The sequence below is a fragment of the Dromiciops gliroides genome, chromosome 1 (genome assembly GCF_019393635.1).
Source record: "Dromiciops gliroides isolate mDroGli1 chromosome 1, mDroGli1.pri, whole genome shotgun sequence".
Lineage (NCBI taxonomy): Eukaryota > Metazoa > Chordata > Mammalia > Microbiotheria > Microbiotheriidae > Dromiciops > Dromiciops gliroides.
In genome coordinates, this window is record NC_057861.1 from 525,176,495 (window position 1) to 525,201,115 (window position 24,621).

Sequence of the window (24,621 nt, forward strand, 5' to 3'; positions counted from 1 at the left end):
GGGTGATGTTCCTGTCTCATTATGTCATGTTCATGGGTAAAAGCAAAAAGTATCCTGGTGTGGGGAAAAGAGCTTGAGATCTGGGTTCTTCATGTCCAGCTCCCCCACTGCCCATCCATGGGATATTGAGCAAAAGCTGGGAATAAAGTGGAGCCATTGACTGGGGAACTGCCTGAACAAATTGTGGCATATCAATGTAATATACTATTACACTGGGGGCAGCTAGGTGGCGCAGTAGATAAAGCACCGGCTCTGGATTCAGGAGGACCTGAGTTCAAATTCGGCTCAGACACTTGACACTTACTAGCTGTGTGACCCTGGGCAAGTCACTTAATCCTCATTGCCCCGCAAAACTAAAACAAAACAAAAAATATACTATTACACTATTAAAATGATGAGTAGGAGGGATGCCGAGAAACAAAGGAAGACGAATTAATTGGATGGGTTAAGAGGAGAAACACAAACTGAGATCAGGTTAACCACAATGATCTAGATTCATTACAGAGGTTAGATAACAATGGATACCAAATGAGGCAGGCACAGACTGATGTTACACTGTATGGGTCAATTTTGCATCTTTTTCTTTGTTATCAGGGAGGCTTTCGGGGAAGGGCATATCAGAAAATGACCAGGCTATAAAAAACACACACACAAAGACATCCATTTTCTATATACAGGGAGGGCCAAAAGTCATTATGTTTTGTTTGTTTTGGTTTTGGGGGGGTTGGTGAGGCAATTGGGGTTAAGTGACTTGTCCAGGGTCACACAGCCAGTGTTAAATGTCTGAGGCTGGATTTGAACTCAGGTCCTCCTGACTTCAGGGCTGGTACTCTATCTACTGCGCCACCTAGCTGCCCCAAAAATCACTATGTTTTAATAACGTTTTGAAAATAATTTTTTCTTTATTTTCTCCATTTATGAGATTCAATTTTTCATACATAATGCAAATTCATTTTTTCTTTTTTTTTTCTTTTTTTAAAATGAGGCAATTGGGGTTAAGTGACTTGCCCAGAGTCACATAGCTAGTATGTGTTAAGTGTCTGAGGCCAGATTTGAACTCAGGTCCTCTTGACTCCAGGGCCAGTGCTCTATCCACTGCACCATCTAGATGCCCCTTATTTCCTATATATACTGTATATGAAGCTATAGTACTATAAGTTAAAAACCAAAAATAAAAAGTATTAAATATTGAAACCCCTTCATGACTTTTGGCCCACCCTGTATATGTGTGTATACACACATGTATATGTGCATGCATACATACACATGCATGTACACGTGTTTTCCATAGGTCCTAGAGCTTTAGTTTGGAGGCCCAAGTGAGAAAATGTGTATGCAAGTAGCCCTTGTAGCCACAAAAAATAAAGAACTCACACAACGTGATTGATGCCCCCAAAGGTGTTGGTAAGTTCTTGCATGTGTACAACCTTAGCTAGCAGAGTATCAGGGTTTTTGGTCTTGATATAGTCTGAGAAGTAGAATTCGGTCTTGGAGGAGCTGGAGAATTGGACAGCTGCAAACTGGATAGAGATAGAGACAGGGGACTTGGCTGGCCTACTCATTCCACATTTGGTTCCCCCCCACCCCCCCACCAAAACTGCTTCCCCCTCTCCCAGCCCTTGCTTCCCTCCCAGGACCTAATCACCCAGCTCCAGTCCCCGTACATGGAATGAAGAATTGCTCAGTTTTCTCATCACATCTTCCATGAATTCCAGGATTTTCTTGAAATCATTGTTAGTTATGCTGTAGGATCCATCGAACAAGAACACCAAATCTACGTTTGCTTTTAAACACTCTGCAGAGGGGCCAGATATAAGGCAATCAACAGAAGAGACCACCATTATTTCATCCCAGTACCATCCCTGTCCCTGTTCCTTTGGCATAGCCATTGCTAGGTCATAGATAAAGCAGCTTAGGAGGTTGCATTTTTCACTTGTGTTCTAGTCACTCCCCAAAGTGATAGCCCCTTTGGTAGGGCTGGGTTTCCTCTTACCCTGATAACCAGGACGTACAAGAAGTGCAGGCCCACCCAGATTTGGGGGGAAGATATAGCAAAGGCCACTCAGATAGAAGTTTTGATCACATTCCCTGGCCAGCCCAGGGTCACAAGCCTGTGGGAAACCAAAGGTGGAGGACAGTCAGAAGCCTCCTAATCAAGCAGCCATCTATGGATCTATCTGTTGCTATTGGTTTTGTTTTTTTTAATGAGGCAGTTGGGGTTAAGTGACTTGCCCAGGGTCACACAGCTAGTAAGTGTTATGTGTCTGAGGCCGGATTTGAACTCAGGTCCTCCTGACTCCAGGGTCGGTGCTCTATCCACTGCGCCACCTTGTTGCTATTGTTTTAACTTTTTTTTAAATGACAAACTTAACACTGTTGTTAGCAGAGGAGAAAGGTTTTTAGAATAGCTAGCACAGAATCTCAGACCTGGAAGGTAGGTGAGGACATAAAATCTGGAAGAGAATTTAAAGTTTATCATAGAGAATATGAAAGCTAGCTTGATATTTAGACTATGGGGAACAGACTATCAGAACTACAAAGGGACTTGAAAAGATAGAAAGGGAAGGCTAAAGGGAAAAGAAAGAAAACAAAAAAAGAAAGAAGGGAGAGTCACTGACACATTTAAAAAAACAACCCAACACTCTGAGAGGAGAACAATAGGAAAACCAGAAGGAATCACAGACAAGTAAGAAAGCTTTAAAAGTTATATGCCAAATTGATTATATGTACTTAAGAAAAGCAAGCTATACACAATAAAAATTCATCATTTTGGGGCAGCTAGGTGGCACAGTGGATAGAGTACCAGCCCTGGATTCAGGAGGACCTGAGTTCAAATCCGACCTCAGACACTTGACACTTACTAGCTGTGTGACCCCGGGCAAATCACTTAACCCTCATTGTCTACCCCCCCCCAATTCATCATTTAATGTGGAATCTCTTTTTTGTTCCACTATGTATATGGAAATGCTCGTTTTATTTGGCATTAAGTTCAGAATAAAATGAATAAAAAAATTTAAAGGAAAACTAAAAGGAACTTTAGAACAGAGAACAAGGAGTTTTAGAACAGAGAAACACGTCTTTCAGGTTTGGATGGTACCCTGGGATAAAGAATTAGTTAGAAGGGACCTTAGAACAGGTAGGAAAAAATGTAGAACTTAAGAGATGGAAGGAATCTTTCAACCCAGAGCACAGAACATCATCACAGCTGCAAGGTTACTTGGGAACCATTTACTGAGTCTCCATTCCCAGCCTACTGCTCTTCCTACTACCCTATGCTGGCTGTTTTTTCCTGTTTAGTGGTCTTGCCCATATTTCTTTCACCCTCTTCTTACTTTTCCTCTTTCTCACTCTAACTTTGTGTATATGGTATCTCCCCTTTCCTCTCCACCTACCAGAATACTACCTATGTTTATCATTGCTATGTGACCTCAGACAACTTGCACTCCCTTTTTGACTGTTTCCTCCTTGGAAAAGAGAAGGATTTGGACCAGATGGTGTCTAAGTTCTGCCCTAACATTCTCTGAGAAAGTTAAGCTTAAGACAGATTTCCATTCTCTATGACACTTTAAAGTCTTCTCAAGCCCATAGTGATTTCTTCTCCAATTTTACTTTCTGCACTGTCACTTGTCTCCCACACACAAGTAGACTGTAATCTTGCGTGCAGGTAACACATCTTATTCCATTGAGTTGAACACAGGGACTTTACTTAACATACTTATGTACCTACTAAACTTTGATTATAATAATTTACATTTTTAGGGGCAGCTAGGTGGCACACTGGATAGAGTACTGGCCCCGGAGTCAGGAGGACCTGAGTTCAAATCCAGCCTCAGACACTTAACACTCACTAGATGTGTGACCCTAGGCAAGTCACTTAACCCCAATTGCCTCACCAAAAAAAAAAAATTACATTTTTAAGGTTGGAACATTATTATTCACTCATTTTACAAATGAGGAAACTGAAGCCCAGAGAAATGAAATGACTTATCCAAGACCACAGAGTTAATATAAATGATTGGCAGAGCTAGGACTTAAATAAACCCAGGCGTATTTATTACAAGTTTATACTCTTTTCTTTTTTTAAATTTGATCTTTTCCCCCAATTATATGTAAGAACAATTAACATTTGTTTAAAAAAATTTTTTAAGTTCCAAATTTTCTCTTTCCCTTCCCTCCACATTGAGAAGGCAAGCAATTTCATATAGATTATACATGTACAGTCATGCAAAACATATTTCCATATTAGATCACTCTTTTTATTTTAAGTCAATGCAGTTAAGTGACTTGCCCAGGGTCACACAGCTAGTAAGTATCTGAGGCTGAATTTGAACTCAAGTCCTCCTGACTCCAGGGCCAAGATCACTCTTTTCTTGATTGATTGATTGATTGACATTCTCTCTGTCTTTGTCTGTCTCAAACCCTTTATCTCTAGTCATATACCTTCCCTCCCTCCTCAAGGACTGATCCTCTATTTCTCTTACCATGAAGCGCTCATCTGTGGGATCCATTGCCAACGTCATGCCCAGATACTTGGAAGTGAGATTGGCATCTGTGGTAAGAAAGAAGATCAATGCCAGCGGCAGCTCAGAAGCCAACAGAAGCACCCTTGACTATGACCAGACTTCCTGTTACATATCAGGGCTCTCACCTTTCAGATCCATTGGCTGGCAGTGTCCTGTGGATGGCTGGCACTGATAGAGGTTCCCGGTACTGTTCCCCTCACCAGGAGCTCCCACAACAACCCTGATGGGAAATGATTTCTGTAAGACAGAGATGCTTGGATCTTGGGAAACGCTGGGACTCCTATTGGAGTCAACCTTTCTCTCTGGGGGCTGTGACCCCAAAGCAATACCAGATGCTGCCTCAAAGAGTCCTAAGCATCCCTCCTCATTGCCAGTGCTTCCTGGTGAATCCCTCCCATTTTCCCACCATGCCTCTTAGCACCTCACATTTGAATGTGTGCTTTATAATTTTCAAAGGTATACATCCAATATAGAATTATGTGAGTTTTGCAAAAGCCCTAGGAAGGAGTCAAGGCAGGGAAGATTATCCCAATTTTTTCTTATTTTATCCAGACTTGTGATTCCATTGGTATAAAGAATTCCTGGTGTGGAAAACCCTCTACCCACAATTCATTTGTAACGTATAGGCTTGAGATTTGCCTGAGGGTACTGACAGGTTAAGGGACTCATCCATGATCACACAGCAGGCATGTGTGCCTTGAACCCAGGTTTTTCTGACTCCAAGGCCATCCTTCATCAACAATGCCAATTTTCCACATATAGCAAATATCAGAATAACTAAAGTCAAGTCTCTGGACTCCTAGGCCAGTGTCCTTCCTGCTACCTTACACATCATCTACCACCAAAGCCTACAAAGGTATAGAAGGTAAAAACCTGGGCCTCCCTCTAGGGCAGTGGCCTCAAAAATTAAATAGAAATGAATCCTTGGGCCAGCCACCATATTGACTTAGAAAACCACAAATTAACATTGTCTGTATTGTATTGTATTTTTGCTTGTTTTTGTTAAATATTTCCCAATTACATTTTTTTTAAGTGAGGCAATTGGGGTTAAGTGACTTGCCCAGGGTCACACAGCTAGTAAGTGTTAAGTGTCTGAGGCCGGATTTGAACTCAGGTCCTCCTGAATCCAGGGCCGGTCTATCCACTGCACCACCTAGCTTCCCCCTCCCAATTACATTTTAATCTGGTTCCCCATAATACAGGGGTTTTGCTGCTGCTTGAGGTCGAGTTTGGAATCTCTTCTCTAGGGCCTTACCCATTTCCAACCTGCAAGACCTGATACCCAAAATGGCTCCCTGCATCTTGAAAGGAAAAGCTCTGGGGGTGGCTGGTATCCAGGTTATAGCTTAAGGTCGAGACTGCAAGAAAAGGAACAGAGAATCAGGAACTGCCAGGCGCTTAAAACATCCCCCTCTTTATTTCCCCAACACACCTGGCCCCTTCTCCTCAGTTCCCTGGGCTAAGAGCTCCAGGAACAGATTTAGGGCTGGGAAAACCTAGGGATGAGAACTAAGAGGAGGCCACAGCTTCAATAAAGGCCTAAGTGTTTCATGTTTATCCACTCTTTTGTGGCTTACAAAAAGGAAACAGGAGAATGTGCTGAGAGCCAGGCAGTGGGGGAAGCAAGGATCTGTATAATAGAGGAGAGAGGACAGGAGGTGAAGAAGGGGACAAGAAAGGAGGGAATTTCCTTTCTTCTTTTCTCCATCCCCCCCAAAGGAACTGTGGTTTCAAGATCCCAGATTGGAGCTATCTCCCAGTGACCAGGACTGACCACAACACATCACACTTCCCCATTCTGGAAGCCCCAAGGATGTGGGCTTCTGCCTCTCCGGATTGAGCTCTCCCACTAGGCTTTCCATTAAGATTTCTAGCCTCCACTTCCCCAAGTACCTCCCCGCCAACACACACACAATCCTCTATATATTGGCTCTTGGCTCTTCTCCTCTCAAACACCCAGCCTCTTCACCCTACCCCCAACTCTGTCTCATACTAAACATCAACTCTAGCTGCCCCAGCAACACCTGCCCCCACTCCACCTCAAACATCCAACCTCAAGTACTCAGCTTCCTAATTTCAGGCACCTCTTCCCAGTCTTCCCACCGGTACCTCCTTTTTCCACTTACAAAAGCATCATGAACTGAGATTTCTAATGCTTATGTCAACTGTCTCTCATATCTTCTTCCTCTGTTTCTGTTCTCGCTGCTCTGTCCCTGCTACTCTCTCTGCACTCATTCTCCTTCGATATTTTCACTTTTTCTTGTTCCCTAGGATATTGTTTTTGTTTTGAGGGCAATGAGGGTTAACATGACTTGCCCAGGGTCACAAAGCTATTAAGTGTCAAGGCCGAATTTTGAACTCAGGTCCTCCTGAATCTGGGGCCAGGGCATTTATCCACTGTGCCACCTAGCTGCCGGTTCCTAGGATCTTGAGTCCCAGTCAGGTTGTTCATGCCTTCTCCTCCTTCTCTGACCACTCTTCCTCCATGATTCAATTCCCAAAAAACCTCCCCAACCTACAGCCCCAGGCTCCTGTTTCCCCTTAGTCTCTGCTCTTCTGAACCCAACTTACCCCAGAGAAAGATCCCAAGTAGTGCACCGTGAGTAAGGTACTGGCATCCTTCATGCAGCTTGCCAAGTGTGGAGGGATGGAGAACAGAGACTCAGGAATCTCTAGGTCTGGGCGCAGAAAAAGCAGTTTGCTAAAGCAGCTGCCAACTAAGGTAAAAGGAGGAAATGACCTTCTCTCAGGGCCCCCTGGTAGCAAGACTTTTTCATAGGGAGGAGAGGAGGTGTCATTGGCTGATGGAGTTATGAACCAAACTCGGCTTAGAGAGGAAGTGTGATGGGCTGATTTCATGTGTAGCTGTTTATCAGTTTGCATCTCTGCACTGCATTATATCAAATGACTATCTCATAAGCTGTAGAGCTGGAAAGGATTTTAGAGATGTTCTCGTCTAATACTCCCTTTTTTTCTAGATTGGGAAAGTGTGGCCCAAAGAGAAGAATAACCTACAGATTTGGTACTGGTGGAAAGAGCAGTGGGTTTGGATGCAGAGACTCAAATCTGAATCCCAGGTCTTGCTGATTCAAAGTCCATTATTTGTGGTTTTAATTAATGTCTTTTTAATTTTTTAATTAATTTATTTTTTCGGGGCAATGGGGGTAAGTGACTTGCTCAGGTCACACAGCTAATAAGTGTCAAGTGTCTGAGATCGGATTTGAATTCAGTCCTCCTGAATTCAGGGCTGGTGCTTTATCTACTGCACCACCTACCTAGCTGCCCCCTAATTAATGTCTTTTTAAAAAAATCATATTCATTTGCTCAACTCCCCATTGATCCCTTTTCCATAACAAGAAAACTGGTTAAATAGAACTGACTAGCAAAAGCATTCACATAAGACAGTTTTATCAACACTCTCCATTCCAATCCTCTTTCCAATATACCTCTAATTTGTGTCTTCTAGCTTTCATTCATTCCTTAGCTAGGTACTAGCTTCAACAGAAATCCCAAGAAATATGCTTGTTCAAAAAACCCCAAAACTGAGGTAATAGGTAATAGTATGTATGCTGGAGCTGGCTTGCACAGACTCAGGAGAGCTGGATTGTTAATTTTTCAGTGTGAACGTTTATGCCTCAGAAATCAACAAAGGTCATAAATCAGGAGCTTGATTTATCATTATGTTGATCTTCTAGAGTTAAAAATTGATGGAGAACATGTCAATAATGAACATTAAACTTTAAAATTATGTCATGAACACATTCTCTCCCCCGCCTCCCACATGGAGCTAATTGTTAAACATTTACCGGGGGCAGCTAGGTGGATAGAGCACCGGCCCTGGAGTCAGGAGTACCTGAGTTCAAATCTGACCTCAGACACTTGACACTTACTAGCTGTGTGACCCTGGGCAAGTTACTTAACCCCCATTGCCCCACAAAAAAACAAAAACAAAGGGGGCAGCTAGGTGGCACAGTGGATAGAGCACCGGCCCTGGATTCAGGAGTACCTGAGTTCAAATCCGGCCTCAGCACACTGACACTTACTAGCTGTGTGACCCTGGGCAAGTCACTTAACCCCCATTGCCCCGCAAAAAAAAAACCACCAAACAAAAAAAAAAAAACAAAACCAAAACAAAACCAAAACCCATTTACCAGCACTTTTACCCAAGAACCAGCATAAGTTGCAAAACACTCATTTGTACCATGTGATTCATTCTCTGTGTTTTTTCTGATCTTCACACCTGCATGAATATCTATAAGTGTGCCTAACTACACATATAGCAGAATTGTGAATTGTCCAGACATTCCAGAAAGCAATTTGGAAATATGCCCCAAAGACACTAAACAGTGACTTGTATATCTGTGAAACCTGGGCATGTACCAGGGCCATGCCAGGAAACAGAATTGCTTTTTTTTTTTTTAAAGAAAGCATGAGGGGCAGCTAGGTGGCACAGTGGATAAAGCACTGGCCTTGGATCAGGAGGACCAGAGTTCAAATCCAGCCTCAGATACTTGACACTTACTAGCTGTGTGATCCTGGGCAAGTCACTTAACCCTCATTGCCCTGAAAAAAGAAGAAGAAGAAAGAAAGTATGAGGGGGGCAACTAAGCGCTACAGTAGATAGAGCACTAGACCTGAAGTCAGGAGAGCCTGAGTTCAAAGCCAGTCTCAGACACTTTGGACACTTACAGCTGTGTGGACCCTGGGCAAGTCACTTAACCCCAATTGCCTCACCAAAAAAAAAAATTATGTTACCAATTTAATTTTGCAAAACTTTCTATGGCCTGTTCAATGTACACCTTATTTAAAATTCCCCTTGGAAAATGTCTTTCATGTTGAAATTTATCATATCTTAGACAGTGTGTGGTATGTAAATGCCAGTCTTAAGCAAGATATTAATGAATGAAAAGCAATGATTTTGAGGGTCTGCTTAAAGCCCAGCTCAGCTTCTTGGTTTAAGCATGACCCCTGCAATGCTCTGGTTGTACAAATGAAAAATGTCTCCTTTTTTCCACCTTTTTATCTTATATTGTTTGTATTATACATTTCTGACAATGAAGTGTTAATTTTATTGTACTTTTTGGTACCTTTGGGAATCTAAATGTATTATTATTATTTTTTTTTTTGGTGAGGCAATGGGGGTTAAGTGACTTGTCCAGGGTCACACAGCTAGTAAGTGTTAAGTGTCTGAGGCCATATTTGAACTCAGGTCCTCCTGACTCCAGGGCCAGTGCTCTATCCACTGTGCCACCTAGCTGCCCCGAATCTAATGTATTAGAATGTATTTTACATATGTTCTAATTACCATGACATGGATATAGAAACTATCCTAGCTTTTGAAATAAAAAATTAACAAAAAATAAAAGCAAACAAACAAAAAAAAGAATCTACTGGTCACCTCCAGGAAGACACAAAATGAAAACTCCCGAAATATCATAGCCTCAATCCAGACTTCCAGGTCAAAGGAAAAAATACTGCAAGCAACCAGGAAGAAGAAATGAAGTATTGAGGAACCACTGTCAGGGACACATAAGATTTGGCAGCTATGACTACAAAAGGGAGAAAATATTAGAATACAATATTCCAAAAGGCCAGTAACCAAGGATGATTTACCCTGAAACTTCAAGTAGGAATTCATAAGGATGGAATAGAGGATTTTCTAGCGTTCCTGATCAAAAGACTAGAGCTGAGGGGCAGCTAGGTGGCGCAGTGGATAAAGCACCAACCTTGGATTCAGGAGGACCCAAGTTCAAATCCAACCTCAGACATGACACTTACTAGTTGTGTGACCCTGGGCAAGTCACTTAACTCTCATCACCTTCCCCCCCCCAAAAAAAAAAGACTAGCTGAATAGAAACTTTGAAGTACAAATACGGGAATCAAGAGAAGCCTACAAAGGTAAATTCAATGGAACAACTGCAAGGGGCCAAATAAGATGAAATACTTACATTCGGATATGGGGAGAAGAAACAAATGTTCCTTGAGAATCCCCCTGTCCTCTGGGGTTCCATATGGAAGACAAACAGAAAGTGTGGGTGTGATTTTATTCTGTTTTGATGATTTTAAGGAAGAAAAAAAAGGAAAGGAAAAAGGAATTCATCAGAGAAGAAATGAGGAAGAAGGGGGGTAGAAACTATTTCCCATAACTGTAGTGCACCAGAAAAATAAGTATACAAAAACAGAGGAAGGGGTTGGAGGAATGGGCATCACATGAACTTAATTTTCATCTGAACTGAAGAAAGAAAGGTTGAACACACTCATATTCACTCCACAAGAATTGGTTTAGTGATACATTAATTCAGCAGGAAAATAACAATAAACATTTGTATAGCACTTTAAAGTTTGCCAAGCCATTTACAAAAATGGTTGTTGTTGTTTTTGGTTTTTGGGTTTTTTTTTTAGTGAGGCAATTGGGGTTAAGTGACTTGCCCAGGGTCACACAGCTAGTAAGTGTTAAGTGTCTGAGGCTGGATTTGAATTCAGGTCCTCCTGACTCCAGGGCCAGTGCTCTATCCACTGTGCCATCTAGCTGCCCCCTACAAAAATGGTTTTATCCTAACTTTACAACCCAGGAGGTAGGTACTATTATTATCTCCATTTTTTAGATAAGGAAACTGAGGTAGACAGGGGTTAAGTGACTTGGCCCAGGGTAATACAGCCAGTAAGTATCTGAGGTAGGATTTGAACTTAGCTCTTCCAGACTCCAGGTCCAGTGCTTTATCTGCTCATTTCTAGAAAAGGAAAGGGAAAAGAGTAAAGAGGGGCTGAAGAGGGGAGGCTAGAGTCATGGAGGGAGTAGTCACAACCAAACCAAACTCCAAACTCTGGAAGAAAAGTGTGACACATGCATGCTCTAGAACTATTCTTCTAATTTTCACAGGTAAGGTGAGTCCCCAGAGGACAGCTTCTATATCCATTGTCAAGGTTTTAGTGGAGGGGCTGGGGTGGATTTCTAGTACTGTAGCTCATGGGCTCCTACCAGTGTGCTCCACCTCCACCCCTCATGACTAAAAATTAATATCAATTGGTCATATAGACTTAATTAGCTTTTAGGACAGGTTATCTTGCTAAGTTGGCATAGTATGAAACAATTGGTACAAAGCATCACTACAAAAATACTACTAATACACAAAGAGTCCATGGGAAGATGGACTCAAGGTGAGAGGGCACCAGTGTCAAAGGGGCATAACTCACAGCTCCCAGAAGTCCCTTTTTCTGGTATCCCCCATAAGCTGATTTCTGTTGGGACTCCTTGTAGTGTCCTAAAGCTGCCTTTCCTCAGTGTCTATTGACCTTGGCTCCTGATACAGACACTGCATCAGCTGCTGCTGTTCTGGGGAAGATGTTAGAATGCTGATGAAAAATACAAATCCTCAAATCTTCTGAAGTTTGCAAGGGCTTCCTCTGGTCAGGGGGAGGGAAAGAGGCCAAAGTGTTCTCTTCCCCACCTACCAAGTGGTTCTTTCTCAGAGGCTTGGCTTCTGCTACTAAGCTTTCAGACCTTCAAATCCTTGATTCCAAACTGGTTTATTGATTTTGTACAGGCCCCCACAGAATTCGATCCCATCTCCTAACCAATCCAAATATATTTCCTATGCAGTGTTATTCCATTCCATTCCTAAAATTGACCAAGACTTTATTATACCTTGTCTAAAGTCTCTGGCTGATTGAAAGATTCAATAAAAATTACCAATCATTAGTATCTATCACAATCAATTTCCCCCACCACCTTCTTCACTGAAAAGCAGGACCAAAGAGAGGATATGATAGGAGGTACACATTTAGCAGTCATAACCATTACCATTAATGGGATGAACACAAACATAAAATGAAAAAGGGTAGCACAGTAGATTGAAAAGCAGAATTCAATTAATATGATGCTTACAAAAAAAACACACATGAAACATAAAGATTCACAAAAAATTAAGTAAAGGGTCCAGAGAAGAATTTAATTGTGTTTCATACGAAGTTGAAAAATCAAGGATAGCTATCATGATTTCAGACAAATAAACAATAAAAATAGTACATGGTTAAAAGAGATAAAAAGTGACCTTATATTATGCTTATAGTCCCCATATCCATTAAAAATAATATCAATAATTAATAACATAATACACCAAATATCACATCTAAACATTTAAAGAAAAGGTTAATCAAATTACAAAATGAAATAGAAAATTGAAATAATCACAATTGGGGACATCACCTTTTCACACAGAGATAAATCTAACAAAAATATAAAGATAAAATAAGTACATAAATAGAAATTTTGAAAAGTTAGATCTGATAGATATCTGGTGATTACTGAATAATAACTGAAAAGGGGGCTGTATTTTTCTCAGCTATACATGAAAACTTTACAAAAATTAACCATGTATTTATTAGTGTACAAAGGGAGCAGCTAGATGGCACAGTGTGTGCCATGTGTAGAGTCAGGGAAGTCTCATTTTCCCAGTTCAATCCACCCTCAGACACTTAACAAGCTGTGTGACCCTGGCAAGTCACTTAACCCCCACTTGAATCAGTTTCCTCCTCTGTAAAAATGGGCTACAGAAGGAAATGGCAAACCACTCAGTACTTTGCTAAGAAAACCCCAAATGGGTGACACAAAGAATAGGACACACAACTTGAAAAACAACTGAACAACAAACAAAATTAGTATATAAAACCCTCATAAACAAATGCAGAAAAACAGACATATTAAGAGAATCCTTTACTGACCACAATTAGATTAATATTATGATCAATAAAGAACCTCTAAAGAGTCAAACCTAATGAAGACTAAATAATGTTTAAAGAATTGTTTGGGTCAAAGAACAAATCATTAGAAACAATAAGTAAGTTTTGTTAATCAAGTTGATGACAATGAGACAACATACCAAAACTTTGGGATGTGGCCAAAGCAGTTCTAAAGGGAAAATTTATATTTATTTACATATTAATCAATAAATGAAAATAGCAGATCAGTGAATTGTACTTATCAGTTTAAAAAAAAACACACCTAGAAGAGCAAACCCATGGGAAGATGGACTCAAGGTGAGTCCAACCCTAAACCAAAAAAGGAAAATTCTGAAAAATTAAATAAGAGATTAATAAATTGAAAGCAGAGATTCACTGAATTAACAAATAAGACTAGGATTTTTTGTAAAAAAAAAAAACCACCTAATAAAATAGACAAACTGTAAACTAATGGAATAAAGATGGAAAATTATCAATATGAAAAATGAGAGAATGCACAAAGTGAAGAGGAAATAAAGGGAACTATTAGTAAGTTTTTCCCAGTTATATGCCAACAGAATTGATGACAAATGAAATGGATTAATATTTATTAAAACATAAAATATTCAGATTAACATTATAAGAAATAGAAATTTTAAATAACAATATTGAGGAAGAGACACTGAACTAGGCATAAATGAACTCCTAAGGAATGGCTAAAAAAAGCAGGGTACTTGAATGCAATAGAATGTTGCTATACTGTAATAAATTATGTATGTGATGAATACAGAGAAGTATGGAAAGATTTACATGAACTGATAAAGAGTAAAGTAAGCAGAGACAAAAAATATATATGCAATGACTATAATAATGTAAACAGAAAGAACTATCCAAAAAGTCAAAAGCAAATGTTGCAAAAACAAAGACTAATCATGGTTAGAAAGAAGAGATGAGAAGACACTCCCAATGAAACACTTTGTAGATGTAGAAAGATCACAAACGTTCATGTGTACATTGCACATATTTTCAGACTTTTTCAATGTATCGATTCAAAGTATTGATGGTATTGCTCTCTGAGAAGGCAAAGGGAGAGAAAAGGGGGGAAAGTATGGTAATGTTAAACAAAAAAAACACATCAATAAAAACTTGTGTTTTTCAAGTTAGGAACTACCAGAAGAAAAAGAAAAAAAAACGGGCTGGATATGCTTTTAGGTGAATTCTACCCAAAGTTCAAAGATTCCAATATTACATAAATCATTTGCAAAAAATACAAAAAAGGATCCTATCAACTCGGAGGTGGGCAGAACCCTAATAAACAAAAGACAAGGGAAGAATAGGAGGGAGGATTTTTTAACTAACCACTTAAATGAGAAAGGGGAAGGAAAGGGAAAAGATAGGAAGAAATAGTAATAGTAATATTTCTACTAAATATACTATATTAACAACAGAAAAAATTACTTCATTTAAGTAAAACTCCCCAAACATGAGAAAGAATTGAGAAATAGGATTAAACAGTGAGAAGAAGGGCAGTTAGGTAGCACAGTGAATAAAGCACTAGCCCTGGATTCAGGAGGACCTGAGTTCAAATCTGGCCTCAGACACTTGACACTTACTAGCTGTGTGACCCTGGGCAAGTCACTTAACCCTCACTCCCCTGTAAAAAACAAAACAAAGATAATTAGCTAAAGAAGATATAATGGAGGGAAAAACAGTGAGAGGAGAGGGAGAAAACAGACTGTGGTTACAGGATTGCATCAAAATTCTTTAAAGAAAACAAATCACAGGGACAAAGTACTGATTTATTTTATTTTTATCATAAAAGTATCTTATTATTTTGCAATTACATGTAAAAATAGTTTTCAACATTTGTTTCCATAAGATTTTTAGTTCCAAATTTTTCCCTCCCTCCCTCCCCTCCAACCTCCCCCAGATAGAAAGCAATCTGATATATGTTATATATGTACAATCACATTAAACATATTTCTGCATTAGTCATGTTGTGAAAGAAGAGTCAGAACACAAGGGGAAAACCTCAATAAAGAAAAAAACAATTAAAAAGTAGAAACAATATGGTTCAATCTGCATTTAGAATCTACAGTTCTTTTTTCTGGATGTGGAGAACATTTTCCATCATGAGTTCTTTGGAATTGTCTTGGATCATTGAATTGCTGAGAAGAGCCAAGTCTATCACAGTCGATCATCGTACAATGTTGCTGTTACTGTTTACAATGTTCTCCTGGTTCTGCTCACTTCACTCAGCATCAGTCCACCTAAGTCTTTCCAGGTTTTCCTAAAATCTGCCTGCTCATTATTTCTTACAGCACAATAGTATTCCATTACATTCATATACCACATATCTTGTTCAGTCATTCCCCAATTGATGGGCATTCCCTTGATTTTCAATTCTTTGCCACCACAAAGAGACCTGCTATAGATACTTTGGTACATGTGGTTCCTTTTCCTTTTTCTATGATCTCTTTGGGATACAGACCTAGTAGTGGTATTACTGGGTCAAAAGTTATGCACAGTCCCATAGCCCTTTGGGCATAGTTCCAAATTGCTCACCAGAAATGGTTGGATCAGCTCACAACTCCACCAACCATGCATTAATGTTCCAATTTTTCCACAACTTCTCCACCATTTATTATTTTCCATTGTTGTCATATTAGGCAATCTGATAGGTGTGAGGTGGTACCTCAGAGTTGTTTTAATTTGCATTTCTCTAATCAATTGTAATTTAGAGCATTTTTTTCACATGGCAATAGATAGCTTTGATTTCTTCATCTGAAAACTTCCTGTTCATATCCTTTGACCATTTCTCAATTGGGGAATGACTTGCATTCTTGTAAATTTGATTTAGTTCCCTATAAATTTTAGAAATGAGACCAAAGTACTGATTTAAGACAAAAAGATGAACTTTAAAAAAACCTCCTTAAAAAGGGTCAGTACTAAAAATACAAAGGGAGTTGAACATAAACCTTACTCTTATTACATCAAATATGAATGATTAAACAATCTAATAAAACAAAAAGTATAGCAGAATGGATCTCTTGCTTATGAGAAACATTTAAAAAGCAAAGAATACATAGAATGAAAATGAGAAGCTGGGACAAAGTTTACTAAACATTAGGCAACTCCAAAAATTCAGGAGTTGCAATCATGCTCTCAGGCAAAGCAAAAATAAAAATTCATAATATCAGTAGAGATTATCAAGGAAATTATATTATGCTTAAAGGAACCACAGATAATAAATTAATATCAACATTAAATTTATGTGCATTAAATAGCATAGCATCTAAGTTAATAAAGGAAAAATTTACTGAATTGCAAAAAGACATGGATAGTAACATAAGAATAATAGGAAACTTTAATATTCTTTCAGAGCTTGGCAAAATTTAATAGAAAGATAAATGGGAAAATATAGAAAAGAAAAAAATGTTCAGTGCCTTCTGAATGGGATGACTAAATAACATGCATATATCTTAGCACCACATAAAACTTTTACAAAAATGGATGATGTATTCAGGCCCAAAGAAATTGTAAAGAAATTTAAATAGAAATATTAAAAATAGCCTTTATATACCATAATCCAACCAAAAAGTAAGTATCTCAAAGAGCACAACCAAAAAACACAGACCTAAATGGGACATAATAATGAAATCCCAAATAATAAGTGTGTTGAAGAATGAATCATAGAAGCAATTATAACCACTTAAAAGATAATGAGAATAATGAGACAACATAGTATAATTTCTGGGAAGCACCTTGGACAGTCTTCAAAAGAAAAAGTATATCCCTAAAAGCATACGTTAATAAAACGGGAATAATTAGTGAACTAAATGTGCATTTTTTAAAAATTAGAAAATTAACAAATTCAAAATAATCACAAAAAAGGAAACTTTTAAAATTAGAGAAACAGATAAATTGGAAACCAAAACTACTACAGAATTGATAAACAAAATCAAATGCTGATTCTTTTAAAAGAACAAAATTGATAAAGCTTTAGCTAACATGGTTCAAGAAAAAAGAGAGTAAAAAAACAAATTAACCAAATAAAAATGAACAATGTACAATCCTAGCAAAGAAGAAATAAAAAGAATTATCAAACCCTAAAATACACAGTTATTTGCCAACAAAAACTTAGAATTAAAAAAGAAATAGAGGTTTACCTACAAAAATATCAAAAATAGCTAAGTTAACAAACTACCAAATAGAGATCTTAAAGAATCCAGTCTCAGAAAAGGAAATTGAACTAGTAGTAAAAGGAACCAACAAATAAAAAACTCTTGCTCCAGAGGGATTTGTAGTAGTCTATAAAACATCTAAAGAATAATTAATACCTATGTTATATAAATTATTTCACAAATTGAGGCACAAAGTAGTCTACCAAACTCCTTTTATGAGGCAAAAAAAGATGACTACAGGCTTCATTTCCCCTTTGTCCACTAAAGTCCACTCTCAGGACCAAAAGGAGCCATACTCGTTTACTGCCCTTCCATCCTGCCGGTGGTTTCTGCCTCTCCTTGCTGTGACTCCTAACTTTGGTGGCCTTCTGGTCATCTTCATGTACATTCCTGGACCAAGTAGAGAAGCTTACTGGTGTCTCTCTTTGGATTTCTAGGTGATTGTCCTATCCAGTATCCTTTTTTTTTTTTTTAATTTTTGTAGGGCAATGAGGGTTAAGTGACTTGCCCAGGGTCACACAGCTAGTGTCAAGTGTCTGAGACTGGATTTGAACTCAGGTTCTCCTGAATCCAAGGCCAGTACTCTATCCACTGTGCCACCTAGCTGCCCCCTATCCAGTATACTTTTAAGATATTTGTTAGGATATATGTGGAAGAGCTGGGGTCCCCTACAACCGGAAATCAACTCAAGATCTCAATCTCAATGCATTTCAAGTTGAATTCATTTCCCTCCTCCTAATCCTGAAACTCCTCATAATGTCTCTATTTTCTGTTGATGCCAGATACCTTATCCTCCCAGGAGGCCCTAAGCTTCCTCAAAAGCAAATAAATGTCTTTTTTCATCTTGAAATCTTCTAATGTTTAGCCCAAGGCCTTACACATAGTAAACATTTAATATATGTTTGTTGAATTGAATGGCACCCAGGTAGGTAATCTCATATTATTGGAGACTTTTCTCTTTCTCTAACCTTCCACATCCCATCAGCTGCCAACACCTGTCATTTTTACCCTTGTTAAGGGCCTTAAAATTTCGATTGAATTTAAAAGTTCTGATGTGTTTGCTAAGAAATACTGTCCAGTCACCCCTTTTGTGTCAACACAGATGTATGTGTTTTAAATGAAGTTCCATATTTTAATAGTTACAGGACATATGCTAATACAGGACAAATGTTAATAAGACAATTAATAAATTCATTCAACAAATATTTACGAAGTCCCTAGTAGCACATAGGTGGCACAATGGATAGAGCTGACCAGGTTCAGAGTCAGAAAGTCCTGAGTTCCAATTTGGACTCCAACACTTACTATTTGATCCTGAGCAAGTCACTTGACACCTGTTCACCTCAGTTTTCTTATCTGTCAAATGGGGATAATAATAGCACCTACCTTCCAGGGTTGTTGGGTGGATCAAATGGGATGATAATTGTAAAGTGCTTAGCACAGTGCCTGACACATAAGGACTATATAAATATTAGCTATTATTAGTAGTAAATAAGTACAAATTGATGTGCTGGGTGATGTGGAAGATTTAAAAACAAATGATTTAGGGGCAGCTAGGTGGCACAGTGGATAGAGCACCAGCCCTGGAGTCAGGAGTACCTGAGTTCAAATCTGGCCTCAGACGCTTAACACTTACTGGCTGTGTGACCCTGGGCAAGTCACTTAACCCCAATTGCCTCACTAAAAAACAAATTATTTGGTTCTGGACTTCAAAAAGCTTACAATTGGAGGAGGATATAAAACATTAACCAATATGTATGAATAATAATGCAAATATTAATAATTGCTGTCATTCATCATATTATATTCATCACATATATTTCTCACATGTATCATATCAATTAATCATAGTTATCCTATTAATTTATCATATTTACAGGCTTCAAGATTTACAAAATCTCTTCCTTATAACACCCCTGTGCACTATTATTACCTCAGTTTTGCAAATCATGAAATAGAAAAGTGACATCCTATAGCTACTCAAATCTAGTTTTTTTTTTCTCCTGACTTCACCAGATTCCATACCAGTACAACATACAAAGGTGAAAATGGGAAGTTCATAAATGTAGTACCAAGTATAATGGGGACATGGAAGAGAGACAGAACATTTCCAGGTAAGAGGAAGGAGGAAAGTGTTCGAAAGAGACAGAGCTTCGCGCAGTGCCTGGCACAAAGTAGGCGATTAATAAATGTTTAGTGAATTGAAATAGGCCTTGAAGGATGAGTAAAATGTCTACAGATGAAGCTAAAGTAATAGAAGGGAAGGTATTGCAGGCATGGGGGGGCAGTGTGAGCCCAGGCAGAGGAAAACCCTGGAGTGTCTTGGGGCAGGTAGATGAAGAGGGGTGATGCTTCCCAACCTTCCCCTCAGGGGGTCAGAGGTCTTCAGGGCTGGAAGGGGCTTTGGAAGGGTTCTGGTCCAGCGCCCTTTCTTCTCACAGAGGAGAACAGAGGGTGTGTGATTCCCTCTGGGGCACACACTAAGTGGCTGGGAAAACCCGGGCCACTTCTCAATTGCCACACTTCAGTCCTTCCAAACCACCCTGACCTCTTAGCCCAAACTCAGGCTGGGGTTCTCACCCCACCCCAGGGCGTACCCCGGCCTTCCCAGGGGCGAGGCTTAGATCATCATGCTCTGCGCTGATTGGGCCTCAAGCCTAATCGGGGGCGGAGACTGGGCATCTTCGGAGCCCGAAGACAGAAGCCGAGAACCTGAAGCAGGAGACTCCAAAGAAGCGGGGTGGGGAGAAAGGGGCTTAGAGGTCGCCATCTTATTGGGCCCCTTCCAAAGGGGATCTCATGAGTAGGCGGGGCACAGCAGCCCTAAAGTGGGTAGCCAAATTTGCGCGAGGCAGCAAGGCCGGGTACAGAGACTAGACCGCGGGGTTGTGGATGTCAGCTAGCGAGTTCGAGACTCGCCTCCGACCCACGCCCTCGCCTGACTACCCGGAATGAGCTTCTCTCGCCCCCCAAGTTCCACCCACCCCCCGTGACCATACACCCCTTCACTTTGGTGGGGCTCTCCCTAATCTTACTGAGGGCTTTGGAAAATACCTCCAAAAACGTAGGCGGCCGTGGGGTATTAGCAGGCAGCACCCACTTCTCTGGTTGGCCTTTTATCTCCAAAAAAAGCGCTCGGCTCCGTGCCAGCCGCTGGGGGAGGGATATAGCATCAGGAGCTTGCCGAGTCCATCTACGTGATAGGCAGATTCAGGGGAAGGAGGGCTTTGGGGCTCACTAGGTGGCCAAGTTTATTCATTTATTTGTGTTTTAACATTCATTTTATTAAAAATCTTTAGTTTCAAATTGTCTCCTTCCCGTCCTCCCCTCCCCCCACCTTTTGAGGAGGCAAGCAATATACCAATTACATGTGAAGCCATGCAACACATTTACATATCAGCTATGTTGCAAAAAAAAAAAAAAGAGCAAGAAACACGAGTTTTGTAAAAGCATGTTTCAGGGCAGCTAGGTGGCGTAGTGGATAAAGCACCGGCCCTGGAGTCAGGAGGACCTGAGTTCAAATCCGGTCTCAGACACTTGGCACTAGCTGTGTGACCCTGGGCAAGTCACTTAACCCTCATTGCCCTACAAAAACATGCTTCAATCTTCAATCAGAGTTTATTAATTCTCTCTCTGGAGGTGGATAGCATTTTTCATCCTGAGTCCTTTGGAATTGTTTTGGATCAATATATTGCTGAGAATAGCAGTTGATCATCTACAATATTACTATTACTGTGTATCCTGATTCTGCTCACTTCACATTGCATCAGTACATTTAAGTTTTCCCTAGTTTGTTTTTTTTTAAACCATCCTGCTCCTCATTTCTTATAGCACAATAGTATTCCATCACAATCATATACTACAACTTGTTCAGCCATTGCCAATTGATGGGCATCCTCTCAATTTCCTACTCTTTGCCCTGGCGACCAAGTTGAGAGAGCAGAAGTCCCATCTATTCTTTGTTTACCCACCTATTATCATGTAACTGAGGCTGGACCATATTGTCACTCTTTGATCTCTCCCCCCACCTATGTTCTTATTTTATCTTTAACTTTCTAGTAAAGTACTAACTTGCAAGAACTTCAACATTCCAAAAGAGTCTTCCTTTTAACCAAAGGGAATTTTTACCAGGTGAGGACTGTAGCCCAAGGGACAGCATCCCTTCCAGCTGAAAAGCAAGATTATTTCCCTCCCCTTTGAAACAACCAAACCAAGAAAGCTGAGGCAACACTTTCTTCATAGGCCTTCTTGCACTTGACTTTACTGGTATAGAAATATTTTATTAACTTGCCTAATTTGGGGGGGCCTAATCTGATTGAGGTACTTAATCTGGGACTGTTAACTGGTTATCTGACCACTATTAATTTAATATGGGCCCTTTATAAAGTTCCCACACTGCTCCCAAATTGACAAGCAAAAGATTAAGAAGCCTCTTCCATTTTAACAGCAGAGGGTTTATTTATGAGATACAATTTAAAATTAAGAATACAGGGAGGGGCAGCTAGATGGCACAGTGGATAGAGCACCAGCCCTGGAGTCAGGAGTACCTGAGTTCAAATCTGGCCCCAGACACTTAACACTTACTAGCTGTGTGACCCTGGGCAAGTCACTTAACCCCAATTGCCTCACTTTAAAAAAAAAGAAAAAAAAAAGAATACAGGGAAATAAAATGTACAACCTGACTGCATTCTGGCATGTCTCTTTCCACCTGCTGCGCCTGGAACTTTTTTAGTGTTCTCATGGGTACCAACAGACCTTCTTCTAGCATTCTCCTAGTGCTCCAGCGTCCCCTGGCCTCCTCCTTTCTCCAACCTGTACCCTGTGCTGACCACTTCTGTGCTCTCCGCCGCCTCCTCGTCCTCTGGCCCCCCTTTCTGTCCGTTCCTCCAACCTCTTAACCTTCCAGCCTCTCCCTTTATATATGTTCCTTCTCACCCCTCAAATCTCGGGCTCCCTGAGCCCCCACAATGTGCACAGGGACCTCTACACGGGCTACACCAGAGGCCAGCCTGGATGAGCCCGGGGTCTCTCAGGTAGATCGGCTCAGGGTGGAGGGAGCTGGGGCTTTTCCCCCCAGCTGTCTGACCTAGTGTCTCAGCCCACGGGGCTTTTTTGGCTCAGCTGAAGCAGAGGGGGAGGGGCACCAGCCCCTCCCACACAGAGAAGAAAAACCTGAGGGCCTAAGGCTTTCTAATCTCAGCCCAAAGGTAGAGTCCCCAAATCAAAATAAATTTCCACACTGGTTTACTTCAAAGACATTTGGTTGAAACACTTTTTTTTTTAAACTGCTACTTCCTTACAAGAGGGACATGTCTCTCATTATCTCTTTTGTCTTCAGAACATCCAGGTAAGGTAGGTAAGATTATTATGGCCACTTTACCTGTGAGAAACTTTAGCCACAGAGAATTGTCATGGGAATTGTTATGGGAGGCTAAACTGGGGAGCTGGAATAGCCAAGTCCCATCTATTCTTGAATCAAGAGCATTCCTTAAGAACTGTCAGCTTGGATGATTTCATGAAAAGATTAATATGAACTGATGCAAAGTGAAGTAACCAGAACCAGGAAAACATTGTACACAGTAACAGCAATATTTTACTATGAGCAACTGAATGACTTAGCTATTCTCAACAATGCAATGATCCAAGGGTTCAGCTAACTGGCTACTTACCAACATAACCTAAACCTTAGTAACTAATCTCTCTGCTTCTGTTGGAAGGATAGGTGGGTGAGTAGGGTGTATTAGTCAACTAGGTAATTACTAAGGTCCCTCCAAACTGTATTTCTCTGTCATGTCCCAGATCAAAACCTTAAATAACTCAAATTGCTTATAGCATAAAGACAAAACTCCTGAGGCTGGCATTAAATAATTTCTACATTCTGGTTCCATCCTCCCTTCCTAGCTTTGTCTCCCTTTATTATACTTAGGCTGTCTTCCAAACAATTACTTGCTATTGTTCTCAGAACTCATTTTTTTGCCTCTATGTTCTCTCTTTCAGTGAACTCATCATGGATTCAATTACTATCACTATACAGATGGCTCCAAGATCTAAGTATCTCTCCTCAACCACCATCCCATATCACCAACCACCTATTGGCTATTTATTTGTAACTGAGTGTTACAAAGGTATCTCAAATTCAATTCAGTCAAAACAGAAATCATTATCCTTCTCCCAGTACCCACAATGATTCCAAACTTTCCTATGCCTATGGAGGGCAAAGCCATCTTCCAGTCATCAAAATGTACAAACTTGGAATTATCCTCTACTCATCACTCTCCCTCATCCCACATATTCTATCAGCTGTTTTGTTTTGGTCAAATCTACCTCCACAACATCTCTTAAATTAATTAGTTCCCTTCTCCCAACTCACATGGCCAAAATCTTTGAGCAATTGTCATTCATCTCTCTCCTGAACTATTGCAATAGCCTCTCAATTGGTATCCTTACTCCAAGTATTTCTTCCCTCCAAGCATCTCCCTCCTCCAATCCATTCTATGTAAAGCTACTAAAATGTTACTCCTAAAGCACAGTTCTGACCATGTCACTCTTCTATCGATTTCCCATTACCTCTAGGATCAAATACAAATTCCTGTGTTTGGCACTTAGACCTTTAAAATCTGATTCCAGCCTACCCTTCCATCTGGGTCAGCTAAGTGGCACGGTGGTACAGTACAGGAAGATAGAGTATAGGACCTGAGTTCAAATCTCACCTCAGACACTTACTAGCTGTTTGACCCTGGGCAAGTCACTTAACCCCAATTGCCTTAAACATCTGGGACCATCTCCAGTCCTCCTGATAAATATCTTGCCCCTGGACCCAGATGGCTCTGGAAGAAGGAGGTTGGTGACTTTTCATAGACCTCCCTCACTTAAATCCATTTCAGTGCAAGTCATGCCATCACCTTCCAATGTCATGGTCTTCTTTGAGAACAAAGGACAAACAACAGCATGTGCCCTTCTATCTGTAGTGGAGAAAGAATTTTTACCTGTACTTAAAATCTGTCCTACCTGCTTTCTCATTTACTTTATTGCTTTATGTTCTAAATGATTATGATCTAACTTAAAATGCAAAGCTCCTAGTTTTCTTTTGGGGGTCCCCTCTGGGATTACAACCCTCAACCCTAGTTAATAACTAGGTTTTCACACCTGATTCAATTTATATTGGAAATTACATTAGTTGGGTTTGAGGGGTAAAG

At 40.1% G+C, this 24,621-nt stretch overlaps 1 protein-coding gene across 1 annotated transcript in view; it reads right to left on the minus strand.

The window, feature by feature from the left end:
- ITGAL (integrin subunit alpha L) overlaps positions 1-7,257 on the minus strand; it is a 42,230-nt gene extending 34,973 nt beyond the window's left edge. The window contains exons 1-7 of the mRNA XM_043979369.1: positions 7,095-7,257; positions 5,779-5,881; positions 4,649-4,743; positions 4,482-4,549; positions 1,994-2,111; positions 1,665-1,795; positions 1,375-1,520 (exon numbers count right to left, since the gene is read on the minus strand). Coding sequence (XP_043835304.1) covers positions 1,375-1,520; positions 1,665-1,795; positions 1,994-2,111; positions 4,482-4,549; positions 4,649-4,661 — 476 coding nt within the window. The 5' untranslated portion in view covers positions 4,662-4,743; positions 5,779-5,881; positions 7,095-7,257. The remainder of the gene's footprint in view (positions 1-1,374; positions 1,521-1,664; positions 1,796-1,993; positions 2,112-4,481; positions 4,550-4,648; positions 4,744-5,778; positions 5,882-7,094) is intronic.
- Positions 7,258-24,621: the final 17,364 nt, after the last annotated feature.